At 43.5% G+C, this 20,934-nt stretch overlaps 1 protein-coding gene across 11 annotated transcripts in view; it reads right to left on the bottom strand.

Moving 5' to 3' along the window:
• mbnl3 (muscleblind-like splicing regulator 3) overlaps window positions 1-20,934 on the bottom strand; it is a 38,000-nt gene that overhangs the window by 16,226 nt on the left and 840 nt on the right. For all 11 annotated transcript variants that reach the window (XM_034291814.1, XM_010897710.5, XM_010897737.5 and 8 more), the window contains exon 2: window positions 5,921-7,137. In XM_034291814.1, coding sequence (XP_034147705.1) covers window positions 5,921-6,103 — 183 coding nt within the window. In that variant the 5' untranslated portion in view covers window positions 6,104-7,137. The remainder of the gene's footprint in view (window positions 1-5,920; window positions 7,138-20,934) is intronic.

Genomic DNA, 20,934 nt, shown 5'->3' on the forward strand with positions numbered 1-20,934 from the left:
ACGTATTCATTGTAGAGGCTGCACGACTACCACTCAAGGCCATTGATTCTCAGTGGGTTTTTGAGATCACAATTGTGATACAGATAATTTTTTTATGTAAATCATAATTTAACAGAACAATGATATGCTATGCGATTTCATGGAGCATTTTGATGCTAGGTAAGTCTATTTAAAATTGCACCGCATATATTAGAATATTTATGAGGAAGAAAGGTTTGAAACAAGAACTGCCCTCCAAAAGCGATGAAGAGCGCAGAAATGCCATTCTTTCCATCCGATCCTAAAACCTCTACTACATACAAGCCATATATGATTCTGCTAGATTTGGACTACAGAAAAATTATGTGAAATCCCTAGATAAAACTAGACGTCAGGAATGAAATGCAGGTCTAAAACAAATCTGTTTTTTATTGTGTGTTAAGGGGTGACCAAGGTTGACGTCAGGAGTGTGACGCAGAATCTGTTTAAGGTGTTGTTGTCTTGACCTCTTGCTTTTAATATAATAATACTACTCATATTATTCCTATTGACTGATTAGTGATATCTTTCATTCGGTACCCTTTGTACAAATCACACAAGCTCAGTACATATAGTTGAAATGAACATTTTCAAATAATGACTAATTAATTGGTCAAAATAACTTTCAACTATTGGCTGACCAATTTTCTGTTGGTGACAGGATTTTCTGTAATCTATCTAATAACACAAGATGTCTACAGGCCATTTTTGTACTTCAAATAATCAGAGATGCTTGAAATTACGTCTGGCCCTCTCTGTTTGACTTAAATATATATGAAATGCATTCCATAATTAGAGTTAATCTAGTTTTGCAATCCTCCTAAAACTCTGTTATTTCAGTACTTTGATAGTTACAATAAATGCTACCAGTTGCGTTTTTATATGTAAAAAATTTGTGGGCCACAAACCATTTCAAAATATAGGATACATACCAGTAAAGCTAAAAACTCCCTCTTGCTACTGATGTGTTTATTTAACACATCAACAAACAGCGTGGCTCCACAAAACACTTTTAACGACAGAGCGGCTTGCTTCTACCAGGTGTTGTAGTACACATACAGGAGAGAGAGTGACCTTCTTGTGTAATAGCTCTCCTTCTCTCTCACACACAGGTAAAATGACCACTGTCACATTTACAAACCTAAATTAGGAATGCAACCAAGCTCAAAAACAATGTGCCTACAGGCCCAAATAGCAATGAGCTCAACACAACTGAAGGCCACAACGAAGCGGAAAGACATCTTGACAACAACCTTAATAGATAAGCATGGACACTCGTCACCATCTATATCAATTGATCCAGCACAAAAATATGACCAATGCACGGACCAGCACCACAAAGGCAGGATGATGAAATATGCTTTCACTCACCAAGGCTGAGGGCTCACTTGAAGAGAAAGGTGGCACGGTAGTTCTACCTCTGGGCAAACCTTTCAATTACTTTGGGAATTAAGTAATGTAGCTGCTGAATCAGCTGGCTTTCGATGGACAACATGGCCAATGCGTTGAGTCGCGGCTGTCCCATGGTATTGCGAGTGAAGGTTTTCACCCTCTTCAAGGTGGAAAAGTTCCTCTCTGACTCGGATGTCGTCATAGGTGTTGTTATGATAATTTTCAGCAGAGTGACGGTCTCAGCAAAAGCCTCCCCTAGGTTATTCTCATGGATGGATCGTAACAGAGACAGGGCCGTCTTACCAGTGTGAAGCTCAGTGAGGCGGTACAGAGTGGTCAGCTCAGACTTCAACTTTTCCTCGTTTCCTAGAGGCCATAGTTTCACCACACAGTCAAGCTCAGATGTAGGGAATGACAGGACAAATTGGGAAGAGCGAGCTGTCAACCAGCTTGGCAGCGATCAGCTGGTCACTTTGTGAAAACCTCTGCTCCACCTGGGAGATGACTATGCCGCATGACTCCATCACCGGTGCTGTGTTGGTTACTCGTTGGCCTGGCTCATCTGTTCCAATGGTGATGGAGGCAGCCCATTCATCAGTTTGCTTCCGCATATTCTGGACATTCTGCTTGAAACGGGTGAGCGCACTGCTAATCCCAGATGCATCCATGCTCTGTTTTTGCAGAGTGTTGTATAAAACATCAACTTCTGGCATAAGGAAGAAAAAAAAACACCAGCAGCTGCAGAAAGGCTCGGCTGAGTTTTTGACAGGCCGTATGCCTCACTTATGGTGGCCTCATCCCACTCTGGTTGTGTGCGTACAGTGGGGAGAACAAGTATTTGATACACTGCCGATTTTGCAGGTTTTTCCACTTACAAAGCATGCAGAAGTCTGTAATTTTTATCATAGGTATCATAGGTTCAACTGTGAGTGACGGAATCTAAAACAAAAAACCTGAAAATAACATTGTATGATTTTTAAGTAATTAATTTGCATTTTATTGCATGACATGTTATTGCATGATCTTAACATTTGGTACAGAAACCTTTGTTTGCAATTATAGTGATAATACGTTTCCTGTATTTCTTGACCAGGTTTGCACACACTGCAGCAGGGATTTTGGCCCACTCCTCCATACAGACCTTCTCCAGATCCTTCAGGTTTCAGCTGTGGCTGGGCAATACAGACTTTCAGCCTCCAAAGATTTTCTATTGGGTTCAGGTCTGGAGACTGACTAGGTCACTCCCGGACCTTGAGATACTTATTACGGAGACACTCCTTAGTTGCCCTGGCTGTGTTTCGGGTCGTTGTCACCAAGGGAGATTGACCGTCATCTTGAACTTCTTCCATTTTCTAATAATTGCGCCAACAGTTGTGGCTGCTTGCCTATTGTTCTGTAGCCCATCGCAGCCTTGTGCAGGTCTAAAATTTTATCCCTGATGTCCTTACACAGCTCTCTGGTCTTGGCCATTGTGGAGAGGTTGGAGTCTGTTTGACTGAGTGTGTGGACAGGTGTCTTTTATACAGGTAACGAGTTCAAACAGGTGCAGTTAATACAGGTAATGAGTGGAGAACAGGAGGGCTTCTTAAAGAAAAACTAACAGGTCTGTGAGAGCCGGAATTCTTACTGGTTGGTAGGTGATCAAATACTTATGTCATGCAATAAAATGCAAATTAATTATTTAAAAATCATACAATTTGATTTTCTGGATTTATGTTTTAGATTCCGTCTCTCACAGTTGAAGTGTACCTATGATAAAAATTACAGACCTCTAAATGCTTTGTAAGTATGAAAACCTGCAAAATCTGCAGTGTATCAAATACTTGTTCTTCCAACTTTATGTCCTCCATACACAGGAGCAGCGCAGCACGGTTTTCCCAAACTGCATTGACAGTTTTACTTTTAAAGTTCCATCGTACAACGGGTGGCCTTGGAATGCGTCTCTGTGTTGCCTCAGCAAGTGCCGCAAAACACGTTTTGGAACGCCAGAGAAAATGGTGGCAAAAGCAGTTAAATCTGAAAAAAACACCTTCAGGATGCTCATCCTTGAACAAAGTTGCTGCAAGGTCAGGTTCAGTTGGTGAGCATAGCAGTGAACAAACTGGTCATGTGGGTATGTCTCTCATTAGCGTCTGTACCCCTCAGACGTTTCCACTCATTACAGCCTCACCATCATAAGACTGAGTGATCAGCTTTTCTCCCAGCTTCAGTCGTTCCAGCACACCATTGATGCGATTAGAGGCCGAGTCCAGTTTTATCTTTGACTTCCAAAAAACTCCAAAAAACATCACTGTATTGTCAGGCAACATGTATCGCAACACAACCACCACTTGAGACCTCATTTGTCTCATCTGCCTGTATGGCAACAAATGATGTCTTGTCCACTTGCTTGGCTATCTCCTCCCTGTACACTTCATACATACAGTCTAACTGTTCATTTTGTACAGTGCTAGATGTCCCTTTGAAGATGGGCGTCATAGTGCCTCTGGGGTCTCAAATCACCCTCACACAGTCTCAAAAATGCATCTGAATATTCCAGGATTCAGGGAGTCCACTGACTCGTCGTGCCCCTGCAGTGCGTTTTCACATTTTCCACACAGTTTAATACATGTTATGATCCCATTGAGAAAGTACCTGTTTTCCTCCACTTGTTTGTTATGCTGCTCAATGGAGCGCATGTATGCACTGTCAACTTGGGCTACGACATTTACCCTTATAAGTAAGCCCAATTTCACAGCATTGTCCAGATGACTCCCGCTGCTCTCATGTTTTGCAATCCTCTCAGAAAGATGTTTCAAACCTTTGTCACCCGTCCTCGACCAAGTACCATCTCCACCAAATAGCAGACATGGAAAACAGAAGTGTGCCTTCTTTTGTATGCTAACCATTAGCCACTTTTTCTTCAAAAACCACTCCACATTAAACCCGCCATAACTTTTACCAGCAGTTTGAATGATGACAATATCCCGTGGCTGATGGGTACCAAGTCGCTTCACTTCAAGTTTCTCCTCCAAATAAAGGGTTTCAAACCAGTGCTCGAGTATGAAATCCACTTTATTCAATTTCTCAAGTTATCTGGTGTTTGTGAAGCTAACAAGCTAGCTAAGACAATCTACCCTCCTGGCTCTTCTCGCCAACTAATGTTGGCGCCAGATTAACAGACAATCAGGTCTGAAATATGAAATGACGCTGTAGTGGGGCTACCGGCTGTCAGCACCACTTGGCATCAAATTTGTGTGATCTACATTGATCACACTGACATTCTGAGCATGCGTATTAATATTTTCACACGTACAATGTACATGGCATTGTGAGAGAGGGGCTAGACCCACATTCACGCTTAGCCTATGGCGTACTACTGCGAACTCGAATCGGCAGAACGCAGTCTGAAGCAGCAAGGCAGGGACCAATGAACATGAAATAAAATCCTAACACAAATAACATGCAATTTAGGAAGATACCATATTCATAGAAAATAAATTATAGGAAGTAATCTTCGAGATATAAAAATAATTTTGTTGCAGTTCTTTCTGCTGTGCCCCATCTGCCCGTAATGACCAATTGCCCCTAATGACCAGTCGCCCCTGATTGCAACGTATGTGTTATCATTAACATGCATTGCAACTTTGATAAATGCTGCTAAAAGCATTTACGCCCCTTTCCATTCATTAGATTTTCTAGATGGGATCAAAACAGGAGCCAAGTAGAAATTGATAGTTTGTAGAGAGCCATGGCAAGCATGCAAAAAAACTTTAGAGAAAGGAGCCTGCTGTGCAGCAGCCATTTCTCACCCGACAGATTTCCACATTTCCACCAGGTAGCCTATGGATTAACTAGACTGATCCAAATTGTTTTTGAGTTGTAGTGTCTTCCGAACTGACCACCTTTACAACAGGACCTGCCGGTCAGCAAAGCCTGATTTGACATATAAGTAGTTTGTGCCAATTTCAAAGCTAGTGCAGTATATTGTTCCTTATTTCTGTTAATGAGTTTCACATCTTGGTGGGTTGTTAAGATGATGCTTATCTAACATATCATGTGAAAATTACTAACATTTAATGTCAAGTTTACAGACACTTTAATTAAGTTAATTTCAATAGAAAGAATAAGTTGTAAAGCATTATTTAAATTTAAAACAAGCAAATATCATTGCTGTTAAATATAGTTTCAGTACAAAATACCTACTGTACATACAATACATGTTTTTTCACACAATGTCCACCTCTATTAGTTCATTAATTACTATAATAATGCAACTACTAGAACTCACTGACAATATTGACAAAGCTGTATTATATAGATGTATACAGGGTATATCATTTTAAGTTATTCAGGTACAAATGATCACAACTACAATAAATACAGACAGAAAATGACAAACACTTTGGTAAACCGGTGGCTTTGCAATCCTAGTTCTGCCATTATCAGACAGTGCCGTGTGTGTGTGTGTGTGTGTGTGTGAGTGTGTGGCTGTGTGTGCGTGCGCATTGTCCGTGATGCTACATTTTACCTTGAGTGAGTCGAAGCAGGCGATGACTCTGCCGTTCTCCACGTGGCAGCTCCTAGCGGGGTGAGCAAACTTGCACTCAGCATCGGAGCGGGAGCACGTACCCCGCTGGAACTCTCGACACACCTCCAGGGTCAGCCACTTAGTATCCCGACCCATCGCCATGCTTCCCATACTGACCGCCATCACAGCTTTCAGGACAGGAAAGGGCAAGGGGGTGCAGGGTGGACTTGGTGCACAAGAGCCACACAGAAAACTGATGCAGATGAAAATGTTTTGGAAAATCCTTGGTAAGATTACAGGAAGTGAGAGTTTAAAAAAAAATAAATTCAATAAAGACTTGTCCTTTAGAATGACTGAGTCTATGATTATGTGATCTTGAGTAGCGGGTCTCTGTCAGGTAAAAGCAGGTAACAAATTCTCTGGTGAGCAAATTACTTCTCAGAGCTAGACGGTAAGCAGAGGCCAGCTCTGTCTCATAGAAAGGGAGGAAATTGGGGCACCTCTTTCTGGCATGCTGGGATACGTAGTTCAGACAGGCACTGTCCTAGAGAGAGAGGTACTCCAATGACAGATTCCGCTTTGTATGTCCGTCAGCCTGTCAGTCGCAGTCTTGCTCGCTGTGATCACTCCTTTCTCATGACCTGCTTCCTCTCTAACCGAGACCTCCGAATCACCCCAGATATCCAGAACCGTGAAACAGCGTCTGTAGCAGTAAGAACGTCTGGTCGAACTGTTTGGAAATACGAAAAGGGAAAAAGCAGGAGCCTATCGACCAGTCGTTGTATTGATGAGCCGAGGTGGCGGCTGGGGAGTGGTGGGCGGATTGCAGATCAGCAGTGGGACGGATGAGTCGCTGGCTGTCAGGGTGAAATATAGCTTCACTCAAGGCCAAACACACACACCAACACACAAAGCGCTGTGCCCTGCTCTCGTCTCACCTAGTATGGCCGGGGACCTGTCCTGCGCAGACAGTCAGCCAGACACACCCACGACACAGACAACACCGGACCGGGCCGCCAGACGCCCACTCAATCTTCTCAGGCACTTTGGAATTCCACGTCCTCCTCTTATTTTAGTTTGTTTCGCATCCCTCCCACTCCGCTGTCCTTCTTTCCCGGGATGTCTTGTCCCTTTATCCTTCCCACGTCGCCGTTGTCATCTTCCCAGTCAGGGACCTCTTCATGTGTCCGCCCTTATCGTAAAAACCTGCCTTTCAACTGCAGAAAGAGACAGACGATTCCAGTTAGTGGACAGATGGTTCACAGTAAAAACAGAATAAAAAAATAAAAACATCTACGGCAGAAAAGGGTGTCAGGAAAGTGGGCACCCTGAAAGAAGAAAAGAACTATGTTAGTATCCAACCTACACTGTTAACTTAAAACGGAGAGCAGCAAATGTTAACCAAGACAGGCTAACTGCGCATGGGTGATGAAGTCATGGGGAGAGAAAGGGAGAAATAATGGAACAAGAAACAAACAGACAGAGCTGAGGGAGAAATACACAGGAAAGGGCAAGTTACTGAATGTCTTGATTAAGAGATAAAAGGAACAGGGGAGGAAACTGAAAAATAACTAGAAAGGAAAATACGTCACTTTTTAAATCCCATGAGCTTCGTAGAGCCGAAAGTAATTGACCGACTGGGCATGTATCATGCTGCGATGTGTGCTGCAAAGCAGTGTCCTTGAATGGCCATAGGCTGTTTGTCTGAGACCAGCGATCCACACCAGCAGTCTGTCCCCTGCCCTTGGCAGACAGTTCTGAATACCAGGGAGAGCAGGAGAAGGAGTGACAAGGAAAAGGGCATTTCTACACAGCTGTATCTATTTTGCACAGACTGAAGACACAGCCAATCAACTTGAGCCTTGCAAGCAGGCAAGGAATCTATCCAGCCAATGAGGATTGAGAATGCATATCGACTCCACCCCTCCCACTCGTGACATGTTCTTGTTCCTCCCTGGCGTCCTCTTTCCTCTGGCCCAGCTTCAGATTGGATTTAAACAGCAAAAGGCGTGTAGGAATCTAAAGTACTTGCTCTCTCTGATGTGAGAATGTACCTGTGTTCTTCCCAAACAGAGGGTTTCAGTGCAGTGTCTGACTCACAGAAAAGGAGAAGGGTGTGATGAGAGGATAAGAGGAGAGGGGGATGACAATAGTATGAGAGGAAAGAGGGGAGACAAGAGGATGAGAGGAGTGCCAACAGTGTGAGGAGAGAGGAGTGACAATAGTATGAAAGAATGCTCAGTGAGGTATGGTAGGGAGGGATCTGTGAGGTGTGGTGGGGGGAGGATTCAGAGGGTTGTCATGGTGAGGGCTCAGTGAGGTTTGGTGGGGAGGGCTCAGTGAGGTGTGGTGGGGGGAGGTCTCAGAAAGGTGTGGTAGGTGGAGGGTTCAGAGAGGTGTGGTGGGGAGGGCTCAGAGAGGTGTGGTGGGGAGGGGTCAGGGAGGTGTGGTGGGGGGAGGGCTCAGAGAGGTGTGGTGGGGGGAGGGCTCAGAGAGGTTTGGTAGGTGGAGGGCTCAGAGAGGTGTGGTGGGGGGAGAGCTCAGAGAGGTGTGGTGGGGGGAGGGCTCAGAGAGGTGTGGTGGGGGGAGGGCTCAGAGAGGTGTGGTGGGGGGAGGGCTCAGAGAGGTTTGGTAGGTGGAGGGTTCAGAGAGGTGTGGTGGGGAGGGCTCAGTGAGGTGTGGTGGGGGGAGGGCTCAGAAAGGTGTGGTAGGTGGAGGGTTCAGAGAGGTGTGGTGGGGAGGGCTCAGAGAGGTGTGGTGGGGAGGGGTCAGGGAGGTGTGGTGGGGGGAGGGCTCAGAGAGGTGTGGTGGGGGGAGGGCTCAGAGGGGTGTGGTGGGGAGGGCTCAGAGAGGTGTGGTGGGGGGAGGGCTCAGAGAGGTGGGGCGGGGGAGGGCTCAGAGAGGTGGGGCAGGGAAAGGGCTCAGAGAGGTTTGGTAGGTGGAGGGTTCAGAGAGGTGTGGTGGGGAGGGCTCAGTGAGGTGTGGTGGGGGGAGGGCTCAGAAAGGTGTGGTAGGTGGAGGGTTCAGAGAGGTGTGGTGGGGAGGGCTCAGAGAGGTGTGGTGGGGGGAGGGCTCAGGGAGGTGTGGTGGGGGGAGGGCTCAGGGAGGTGTGGTGGGTGGAGGGCTCAGAGAGGTGTGGTGGGGGGAGGGCTCAGAGAGGTGTGGTGGGGGGAGGGCTCAGAGAGGTTTGGTAGGTGGAGGGTTCAGAGAGGTGTGGTGGGGAGGGCTCAGTGAGGTGTGGTGGGGGGAGGGCTCAGAAAGGTGTGGTGGGTGGAGGGTTCAGAGAGGTGTGGTGGGGAGGGCTCAGAGAGGTGTGGTGGGGGGAGGGCTCAGAGAGGTGTGGTGGGGGGAGGGCTCAGAGAGGTGTGGTGGGGGGAGGGCTCAGAGAGGTGTGGTGGGGGGAGGGCTCAGAGGGGTGTGGTGGGGAGGGCTCAGAGAGGTGTGGTGGGGGGAGGGCTCAGAGAGGTGTGGTGGGGAGGGCTCAGAGAGGTGTGGTGGGGGGAGGGCTCAGAGAGGTGGGGCGGGGGAGGGCTCAGAGAGGTGGGGCAGGGAAAGGGCTCAGAGAGGTGTGGTGGGGTAAATAAAGGGTGCATACGAAAAACACCCACAAATCCAGTGAGTTTAAAGTGTCTATGTGTTAATGTCTCTGTGTGAGAGAGTGAGCAAACCGAAATTCCATAAGAACAGTTCTGCAGTGGAGGGAGAGTGCGAGAGAGAGACAGAGTATGGAGAGAGATAGTAATGGTCTTAAAACAACCACCTTCAGACACAAGAACAAAGGCACGTACAGGCAGAAAAAGAGCTGAGAGATGACGGTAGGATTGCTTATGCATGCTTGCCTGTCTCTCTCTCCCTCCATCCCTCTCTCCCTCTACTCCTCTTCAATCCTGCTAGTCTGCTTCTTCCTCTCTCCCTTCTCGACTAGTTCTTCTCATCCTAGCTACAGATCAATGGTGAGAGTCCTCAGGGGGGCTCAGGCTTTTTCTGCAGCCTTCAGTCCTCCCTATACTGCATCCATCCCCAGGTCAGCCACTGTCAGGAGCCCCCGTCTGAGCAGTGTGTTTACACACACACTGTACCTCCCTCAGAGTGCAGCCTTGCTCAGCAACATGCAGAAACTAGTAACAACGCTGCAGCCAACATCATCAAAACCCGACGCCAGGAAGGGTTACGTTTACTGCACCCTGGTAGGGTCTCCACGGTACACACAAATGGATGCACAGCTTCCACCTAAAGCAGGAGCAGTAGTTCCTCTGTGGCCTTACAGTGCTGACAGCTATTCATTCAGAAACAAATGTATTGACTGAGACAAAAGCATTACACTCACCTAAAGGATTATTAAGAACACCTGTTCAATTTCTCATAAATGCAAATATCTAATCAACCAATCACATGGCAGTTGCTTCAATGCATTTAGGGGTGTGGTCCTGGTCAAGACAATCTCCTGAACTCCAAACTGAATGTCAGAATGGGAAAGAAAGGTGATTTAAGCAATTTTGAGCGTGGCATGGTTGTTGGTGCCAGACGAGCCGATCTGAGTATTTCACAATCTGCTCAGTTACTGGGATTTTCACGCACAACCATTTCTAGGGTTTACAAAGAATGGTGTGAAAAGGGAAAAACATCCAGTATGCAGCAGTCCTGTGGGCGAAAACGCCTTGTTGATGCTAGAGGTCAGAGGAGAATGGGCCGACTGATTCAAGCTGATAGAAGAGCAACTTGGACTGAAATAACCACTCGTTACAACCGAGGTATGCAGCAAAGCATTTGTGAAGCCACAACATGCACAACCTTAAGGCGGATTGGCTACAACAGAAGAAGACCCCACCGGGTACCACTCATCTCCACTACAAATAGGAAAAAGAGGCTATAATTTGCACAAGCTCACCAAAATTGGATAGTTGAAGACTGAAAGAATGTTGCCTGGTCTGATGAGTCTCGATTTCTGTTGAGACATTCAGATGGTAGAGTCAGAATTTGGCGCAAACAGAATGAGAACATGGATCCATCATGCCTTGTTACCACTGTGCAGGCTGGTGGTGGTGGTGTAATGGTGTGGGGGATGTTTTCTTGGCACACTTTAGGCCCCTTAGTGCCAATTGGGCATCGTTTAAATGCCACGGCCTACCTGAGCATTGTTTCTGACCATGTCCATGCCTTTATGACCACCATGTACCCATCCTCTGATGGCTACTTCCAGCAGGATAATGCACCATGTCACAAAGCTTGAATGATTTCAAATTGGTTCCTAAAACATGACAATGAGTTCACTGTACTGAAATGGCCCCCACATTCACCAGATCTCAACCCAATAGAGCATCTTTGGGATGTGGTGGAACGGGAGCTACGTGCCCTGGATATGCATCCCACAAATCTCCATCAACTGCAAGATGCTATCCTATCAATATTGGCCAACATTTCTAAAGAATGCTTTCAGCACCTTGTTGAATCAATGCCACGTAGAATTAAGGCAGTTCTGAAGGCGAAAGGGGGTCAAACACAGTATTAGTATGGTGTTCCTAATAATCCTTTAGGTGAGTTTATATTATAATTATACAACCCAGTTTACCAAAAAGTCGGGATGCTGTGTTAAATATAAAAAACAGAATGCAATGATGTGCAAATCATTTAAACCCTGTATTCAATAGAAAATAATACAAACACAAGATATCAAATGTTGAAACTGAGAAATGTCATTGTTTCTTGAAAAATATATGTCCACTTTGAATTTGATGCCAGCAACACTTTTCAAAAGCTAGGAATGGGACAACAAAAGACTGGAAAAGTTGTGTAATGATTACAAAAATTATCTCACAACTAATTAGGTTAATTGGCAACAGGTCAGTAACATGTTTGGATATAAAAAAAGCATCCCGGAGAGGATGAGTCTGTCAGAAGTGAAGATGGGGAGGGGTTCACCACTCTGTGAAAGACTGCGCAGGTAAATAGTGTAACAATATAAGAATTTAAGAGTTTTGGGATCTCATCATCTACGGTACACAATATCATTAAAAGATTCAGAGAATCCAGAGAAATCTCTACACAAAGGACAAGGCCGAAAACCAATAGTGGATGGCCGTGATCTACGGGCCCTCAGGCAGCACTGCATTAAAAACAGACACAATTCTATAGTGGAAATCACTGCATGGGTTCAGGAACACTTCTGAAAACCATTGTCTGTGACCACAGTACGTCGCTGCATCCACATATGCAAGTTTAATCTCTACCATGCCAAGAAGAAACCACATACACCAATCAGCCGTAACATTATGACCACTGACAGGTGAAAGGAATAACACGGATGATCTCGTTTTCAAGGCACCTTTCAGTGGGATGGATATATTAGGCAGCAAGTGATCATTCAGTCCTCAAAGTTGATGTGCCTGAAGCAGGAAAAATGGGCAAGCATAAGGATCTGAGTGACTTTGACAAGGGCCAAATTGTGATGGCTATACGACTGGGTCAGAGCATCTCCAAAGCTGCAGCCCTTGTGGGGTGTTCCCGGTCTGCTGTGGTCAGTACCTATCAAAAGTGGTCCAAGGAAGGAACCGGTTGCACAACTTTGAAAGCACCATTAATGCGGAACAATACATACAGGATTTGGAGCAACATATGCTGCCATCCAGACAACATCTTTTTCAGGGAAGGCCTTACTTGCAGTGGGGAGAACAAGTATTTGATACACTGCCGATTTTGCAGGTTTTCCCATTTACAAAGCATGTAGAAGTCTGTAATTTTTATCATAGGTACTCTTCAACTGTGAGTGACGGAATCTAAAACAAAAATCCTGAAAATCACATTGTATGATTTTTAAGTAATTAATTAGCATTTTTGTGCATGACATAAGTATTTGATACACCAGAAAAGCATAACTTAATATTTGGTACAGAAACCTTTGTTTGCAATTACAGAGGTCATACGTTTCCTGTAGTTCTTGACCAGGTTTGCACACACTGCAGCAGGGATTTTGGCCCACTCCTCCATACAGACCTTCTCCAGATCCTTCAGGTTTCGGGGCTGTTGCTGGGCAATACAGACTTTCAGCTCCCTCCAAAGATTTTCTATTGGGTTCAGGTCTGGAGATTGGCTAGGCCACTCCAGGACCTTGAGATGCGCTTTACGGAACCCCTCGTTAGTTGCCCTGGCTGTGTGTTTTGGGGTTGTACTCATCCTTGTTCTTCCTCCAAACACGGCGAGTGGAGTTGAGACCAAAAAGCTCTATTTTGTCAGATAATGAGTGGAGAACAGGAGTGCTTCATAAAGAAAAACTAACAGGTCTGTGAGTGCCAGAATTCTTACTGGTTGGTAGGTGAACAAAAATACCTATGTCATGCAATAAAATGCAAATTAATTATTTAAAAATCATACAATGTGATTTTCTGGTTTTTTAGATTCCATCTCTCACAGTTGAAGCGTGCCTATGATAAAAATTACAGACCTCTACATGCTTTGTAAGTAGGAAAACCTGCAAAATCGGCAGTGTCTCAAATACTTGTTCTCCCCACTGTATTTCAGCAAGACAATGCCAAACCACATTCTGCACGTATTATAGCATGGCTCCATGGTAAAAGACTCCGGGTGCTAAAGCTGCCTGCAGTCCAGACCTGTCACCCACAGAAAACATTTGGCGCATTATGAAACGAAAAAGACGACAAAGGAGAATGTCAAAGAAGAATGGGAAAACATTCCACTTTCATAAGTACAGACATTCATTTTATGCAGCATTACAACTTTTTGGGAAACCGGGTTGTATTAGGCTATTATATTATATAATATTATTATTGGGCAATTATATTACTATAATGTACATTAAATATTGTCTTATTTCATACCTCAGCATTCCACCACAGTCCTTTGGGACGGTTGTTTTTGCTAGAACGCTTCCAATCATTCTTGAAAAGCAGTGCAAACAGATAAGCAGCTAACCTAGTAGCTATTAGCTCAGGGATTCTTGAAAATATGCACATACATTTTTTTCCCAAAATATTTTTCTTAACGTTAACAAAATATAATCTATAAACCAGCCACTGATTGATATAAAAATAGATACTACAAACATATTTGTCCCTATGAAACTGAAAGTTTAAAACAAACTCAATATGGAAAATGGTCTCATTGAAATCCACAATAAAAGGTAGACAGACAGACGTAGAGCAGACAGATTTGAGATCAGACAAAAATGACCTAGTTTGTTTCACAAAGCTGCTAAAATATGCATTTCATATTTAAATGGTACATATAAAGTAGCAATTACATTTTCTTCAGTTGATTAATGACACTGAAACCTAATTAAACGAATCATATTCAAACCAAAAACTTTTTCTTAATCTCTGGATGATTGAGCGGCCAGTCCATTAGTACATCCAGGGCAAAGCCCCACTTGTATTCGCATATGATGGATTATGTTATAAATTCCGATGTAGGGGTGGTAAATGTGTTTACATTTTTTAAAAGTATATTGTTAAAAACTAGCTTTTCAGTTACCACTACTATGTCTGCAGAAGGTTTGGGTGTTGGGCAGAATACGTTTCATTCAGTTGAGCCATAATTGATTACTTTGGGGGAGCAAAATACATGTGCGCTTATATTAAACTGTCACCACTTGGCACAACCCCTAATACACAGCCAATCAGGAGGTGCCACTTTCAGGTACCAAGCTGATTTTAGCGCTGTTTGTTTAAACCTATCATAGCAGAAAGAAATAAACACATCCTGACTGGTCTTGCAGCACAACACATAACGAGTGAGGGTTTTTACGCTGTGGCTGAAGCTGCTCTCTGGTGATTAATGAAGGATTTCAGACAAATGATAGGAACCTGACTTGATCCCCAGAGTCAAGTTTTAGGAATTAGAGTTTTGAGAGAACAAAATAGTTGACTGAAAAAATTATGCTCCTTTGCCAAACAAGGCTTTTGCCAAACAAATTTCCAGTACATTTCCAGCTACAGTACAGTCGAATCATAATGTAACACTTCACATTCCATTTGTACATTTACTGGGCTGATCTATTCCACCATGGGTAAAGAAGTTAGGCTAAATGTTAAGAGTTGTCATATTATACAATATATAGCAAAGAGGTAGGAGCGGACGATCAAGCAGATAAGGAATAGGACTTAAAGTCCCCACCATGGGACTCATCCGGACAATAGTGTTGAATAATTGAACAGAAGTACAGAAGCCACATATCCAAGCAATTTGTAACAGCTTCCTGTATACAGTAAATATTGACGACACTACAATAGTGGCTTTGAATTGAGGCTTCATTGCAGATCTAGTAGCACTGTGACCGTAAGAAACAGGGAGGAAAAACAGAAGAGGACAACGTGAGGAAAGACAGTGGAAAGGAGGAGGAATAGGAGAGGAAAGGGAAAGATGGGCGGTTAAGGAGAGAAAACGAGAGATAGTAGAGAGGAGAAGCATTCCCACTGCAAGAGCAGCAGTAAAAAAGAGAGGAGAGAGATGGAGTGGGGGATAAGAGAATGCATATGGACTCTACAAGGTCACACAGCCTGCTTCACACACACACACACACACAGTGTACATGTAAGCAAAACTTCTTCAGTGCAAAAAGCAATCTGTGTGTGCACATATAAAACCATGTATATGAGATAGATGTACTGAAAAAAGCCACTTCCGGGTATCTTGTAACATTTTGGTTAATGCATTACTTCCTGTATAAACATTAACCCTGATCTCAACTGACATCAATTACATTTTTGAGTTTGAACGCATTGGTTAGTACTAAACCTGAGATTGCAATATAGCCTATCAGACAATTGGCATGTAAATAAGTCCATTTAAAAATATATATAATTATTCGGGACAGGAAAGCAATCAAAAGGCTAATATTGTATTTGATTAAATGTCATTAATATTGTTTGGCTAGTGACCATGCAAAAGTTATTGGCATTGACACACTCCCTGGTCAAGGTGATACTAGTATTAACACTCCCTGGTCAAGTTGACACTAGTATTAACACTCCCTGGTCAAGTTGACACTAGTATTAACAATCCCTGGTCAAGGTGACACTAGTATTAACACTCCCTGGTCAAGGTGACACTAGAATTAACACTCCCTGGTCAAGGTGATACTAGTATTAACAATCCCTGGTCAAGGTGACACTAGTATTAACACTCCCTGGTCAAGTTGACACTAGTATTAACACTCCCTGGTCAAGGTGACACTAGAATTAACACTCCCTGGTCAAGTTGACACTAGTATTAACAATCCCTGGTCAAGGTGACACTAGTATTAACACTCCCTGGTCAAGGTGACACTAGTATTAACAATCCCTGGTCAAGGTGACACTAGTATTAACACTCCCTGGTCAAGTTGACACTAGTATTAACACTCCCTGGTCAAGTTGACACTAGTATTAACACTCCCTGGTCAAGGTGATACTAGTATTAACACTCCCTGGTCAAGGTGATACTAGTATTAACAATCCCTGGTCAAGGTGACACTAGTATTAACACTCCCTGGTCAAGTTGACACTAGTATTAACACTCCCTGGTCAAGGTGATACTAGTATTAACACTCCCTGGTCAAGGTGATACTAGTTTAACACTCCCTGATCAAGGTGATACTAGTATTAACACTCCCTGATCAAGGTGATACTAGTATTCATACTCCCTGCCTGATCAAGGTGATACTAGTATTAACACTCCCTGATCAAGGTGATACTAGTATTCACACTCCCTGCCTGGTCAAGGTGATACTAGTATTGACACTCCCTGCCTGGTCAAGGTAGTACTAGTTTTGACATTCCCTGGTCCAGGTGATACTAGTTTTGACACTCCCTGGTCAAGGTGATACTAGTATTGACAGTCCCTTGTCAAGGTTATACTGGTATTGATACTCCCTGCCTGGTCAAGGTAGTACTAGTTTTGACATTCCCTGGTCAAGGTGATACTAGTATTGACAGTCCCTTGTCAAGGTTATACTGGTATTGACAATCACTGGTCAAGGTGATACTGGTAATGACTCGGTGAAGTGTGCGGCCTGTTTAAACACAACCTATGGGAACCAGCCAGAGAGGAAAGTCCAGGGCACATGACCCTTGACAAAGATAAAACAGCACCTAACTACATAACAGAATGACATGTTTTACCAAAACAAAACCCAACAATGAAGTATACTGTTAAAGAGTTACACAATTTGATATTTTTTATTTCAATTGTTCAAATTAAATACAAAATTCTGTACAATTCAAGAAATTTCGCTGGATCTCTTTATGGCTTCAACTTAACCTTGTTAATCACATCACATGGACACTTCCAACAGGATGACACACCACGCCACAAAGCCTGTATCGTCTCAGAATAGTTCCAGGAACATGATGGCGAGCATAGACTAGACTTCACTTGACTAGCCTGTGCAGTTCAACCCAACAGAGCACATTCGGGATGAGATGGAAATGGCTGTTTGCAGCATTCCTTCCCCACAGTCCAAGCTGCTGCAACTGTTAGGCCACTGCGTCAGTATGGACCCACATGCCTGTGGAATGTCCACGACACTTTGAAGAATCCATGCCTCAAAAGAATCAGGCTGTTCTGGAGAGTAACAAGGTCTGTTACTCTCCAAACTAGCTACCTAACAAACTAGCCCCAGCTGTATAATCCACATCATTGTAGTGTACAGTACATGATCAGTTATTGCCCTCTCAGATGCAAGAATGTATTTTGTTGGTTGGGTTGACATGTGGTAAAAAATACATTACAAGTAATTCGGTAAAAAAACAACTGTCACTGCAAGAAGAGTCTTGTTCATAAGAGTCGCTAAACAACAGGGATTCTTTATTCTCAAGGGCAAATGCAGCGTGACAAAGCAATACGCTTTTGCTCCAGGCTTTCACCACACAACTGTGTTAAGGAGCTTTTTTCCTCCTCAATTCTTCACTTTTTTTACATTATAGACACCAGGCTGTAGTTTCCACTCAGCCCCTCCCTCATGCTGTCCAAAAGCCCAGTCAGCCCCTCCCTCATGCTGTCCAAAAGCCCAGTCAGCCCCTCCCTCATGCTGTCCAAAAGCCCAGTCAGCCCCTCCCTCATGCTGTCCAAAAGCCCAGTCAGCCCCTCCCTCATGCTGTCCAAAAGCCCAGTCAGCCCCTCCCTCATGCTGTCCAAAAGCCCAGTCAGCCCCTTGGATGTAACAAATAACTGTGTGAAACCGCAAAGGCCTAACATCAGAGTAGACACTGGGGAATGAAGGAATCTTTAAGATTGCAATATATTTTCGAAATGTGCAGTCTGACCCCCTTGAAAAACTAAATGCATAAGATCCTCACAAATGACTACCTTAGTTGTTGGTTAAAAAGGAAAATACCAACACCATATCATAGTATCCATCAAAATGCATCAGAGTCTCATTCAGATGAGGGTCAACTGAAACATTCTAACATAGGCAAAGTTCAAAAGTGAAAGCAACACCTGGCTGACACAATAGAGGGAAAGAGAGAGAGAGAGCAGGACAGAGAAGGATAGTGAGAACGAGATACCAGAGAAAAAGGTCAGTGAGAGAGGTTTGGTTTGGGTGAAGTGATTGGATGATTGATTAGACATAGAGGTGGAGGGGGAGATGACGCGGGGAACTAAGGGTCACTATGAGAGTGAAAGCCTACAGCCAGAGGCAGAGGGCAAAGCCATTCGGTTAAGTAACTGCAATCCCCTTGGCTGGTTAAAGCACCACAGTGCATATTCACAAAAACATACACTTATCTACAGATACAGTCCCTCTCAGACACATTATGCACCCATACACAAAAACATACAGTATACTGGATACACCAACACATGAAAGACATAGGTAGTACATAATGCACCACATTTTGAATGGAATGACCAGTAATAGATAGGGTTCAACAAGGAGACATGCTTGCTTATCTATGGATTGACTTCTGCATGTATGTAAAAGTCTGTCTTTAAGAGTTTATTTTTTTATTGGATTGATCTATACCAGGAGTTGGCAAATCGCAGCTCTAGTCGCATACTGTTCTTTAACAATCGGGCAGCCAGGCTATTAATAGATTTCTAATGCCCATGTATCAATTTTCACAAATAGCAATGTGGTTGAAAAGAAACTAAAATATCTGTTAAACATTAAGTTGCCATTTCGTAACCCTAACTTTTTAAAGTGGGCTATTTCTTTCCAAAATGTAAATGTATGCTGTTTAGCATTGTATGCAGTTTGTTAAATTGGGCAGGGTTTAGGAAGAGGCTTAAGTTCCGAGTGGATTCCTCATACTGGATAGAATCCCAGTATTACATTTGTGTTCACTAGTTCATTTCTTTATGACCTTCTTGTAATATGTTAGGTCCCTCATTAACAGCTGAATGAAGCTCCAGCAGCCTTGATAGACGGCTAGAGACTTAGTGCATTAAGAAAGTTCTTTCAAACGTAATTATAAAAGTAAAGAAGCAAACAACATTTCTGTTTGCTTTAAAATACCTTTTATTACAATTGATCATCTTGTATGTATGAGCTTGATGTGAGTTGCAACTCAGTTAATCACAATACTTCCTTAGTTGCTAGGTATTTAAATAAAAATGTTGGCTAACATCAGTTCTGTAGCATATTTCCTATTTTCATGTTTACAAGATTTGATCTCCCTGCAATTTCACTGCCCAGTCCAATGTCTGTGACCTTAAAGGTCAGATTTCATGCTAATTTAATCTAGTGGCTTGTCATAAAGGTTACCCACCCCTGACCTATTACCTCGTCCAAGTGATCCGTGCCATGTACTGCCTGTGATATGGCTGAACATGATCAAATGTCATCACTAAATCAATATCATATGGCCTGCATAACATTTGGGGATGTTCTTGTGCTGTTGCCTTATCAGGGTAATGTTTTATTTGCACAATAAAAGCACTAGGCAGCATCTGGCAATCTGGTTAGTTGTGTGGAGGGGAAATGAGGACAGGACAAGTTGCTTAGGAGTGTAGTAACAGTAACCTCATTGTGAGTGTGGTGCAGCGGTTGTGTGTGATTACATGGGGTGAAAAAATAAAAAAGCTTTAAGGGTGCAGAGTCCAATGCAGAGAGAAAGCGAGAGAAGAAAAAGAGAGAACATCAACAAGTCTAGACTAGCAATGCTGTTCAATGAGGCAGGGCAATTCCATTCATTCGCAAAGGAAAATGTATATACCATTGACTTTGCATGGCTCCTTATCTGCAGATCTCCCGCCCCTTCTGCTTCCTGTTTGGAAAATGGCTACACTGGGTGGATCACACCTGGCAAAGATAGAGGTCACCTGGGCTAGTCACCTGGTTTAACCTAGAGTACTCCTGTATAATGGACTGGAAATCAATGAGCCTAGAAATGATCCCCAATGGCACCAGTACCTATGCAGTACTTTGGAACTCACACAAGTAGTGCACTGCATTGGGAATAGGGCGCTATTTTAGACAGATACGCAAGATATTGTACGAAGGAACAAGACAGAATGTCTGATTACAGGTTATCAATGCAATGAGAACATTTCCAGGAGAGCACTGATTCTCCAACTAGACCCCAGGCCAGCACCATATTGGGCCTTGAATGACTCTCTCACTGGAAACTGCTATCAATGGATACCGCTATTTTAAACACAGAAAGTTGGGATCGCAAAATGTACATTCCATATATTAACATTCTTGTCTGGTTTCCCTAACTTTTGTTTTGACAGTGATGTCAGCTCCTTTAAAGTACTGACTGGGTAGCAGATTTTAGAACTACAGTACTAACAGTCATGTGGACTACACACAAAGACCAAAGGTAAATCAATTGATTGTTATTACGTCTAGGTTGTAATGACATCCTGTAGGCATGAACAACCAGCCATGTGTTTTACATTCATAATGACATAAAGTCAATAAATATAAACCTCCAGAAACCTCCCTATCAACGATGTCCTTGTGAGTCAAGAATGGGGATCTTGCAATCCAGCATGTCTACACACAAGGCAAGAATTATGCAATTATTACAATATATAATGTACTTCTTCAAAACATGAAAGAGGTCTAGTACGTGGCA

This window comes from Esox lucius, chromosome 4, assembly GCF_011004845.1.
Source record: "Esox lucius isolate fEsoLuc1 chromosome 4, fEsoLuc1.pri, whole genome shotgun sequence".
Lineage (NCBI taxonomy): Eukaryota > Metazoa > Chordata > Actinopteri > Esociformes > Esocidae > Esox > Esox lucius.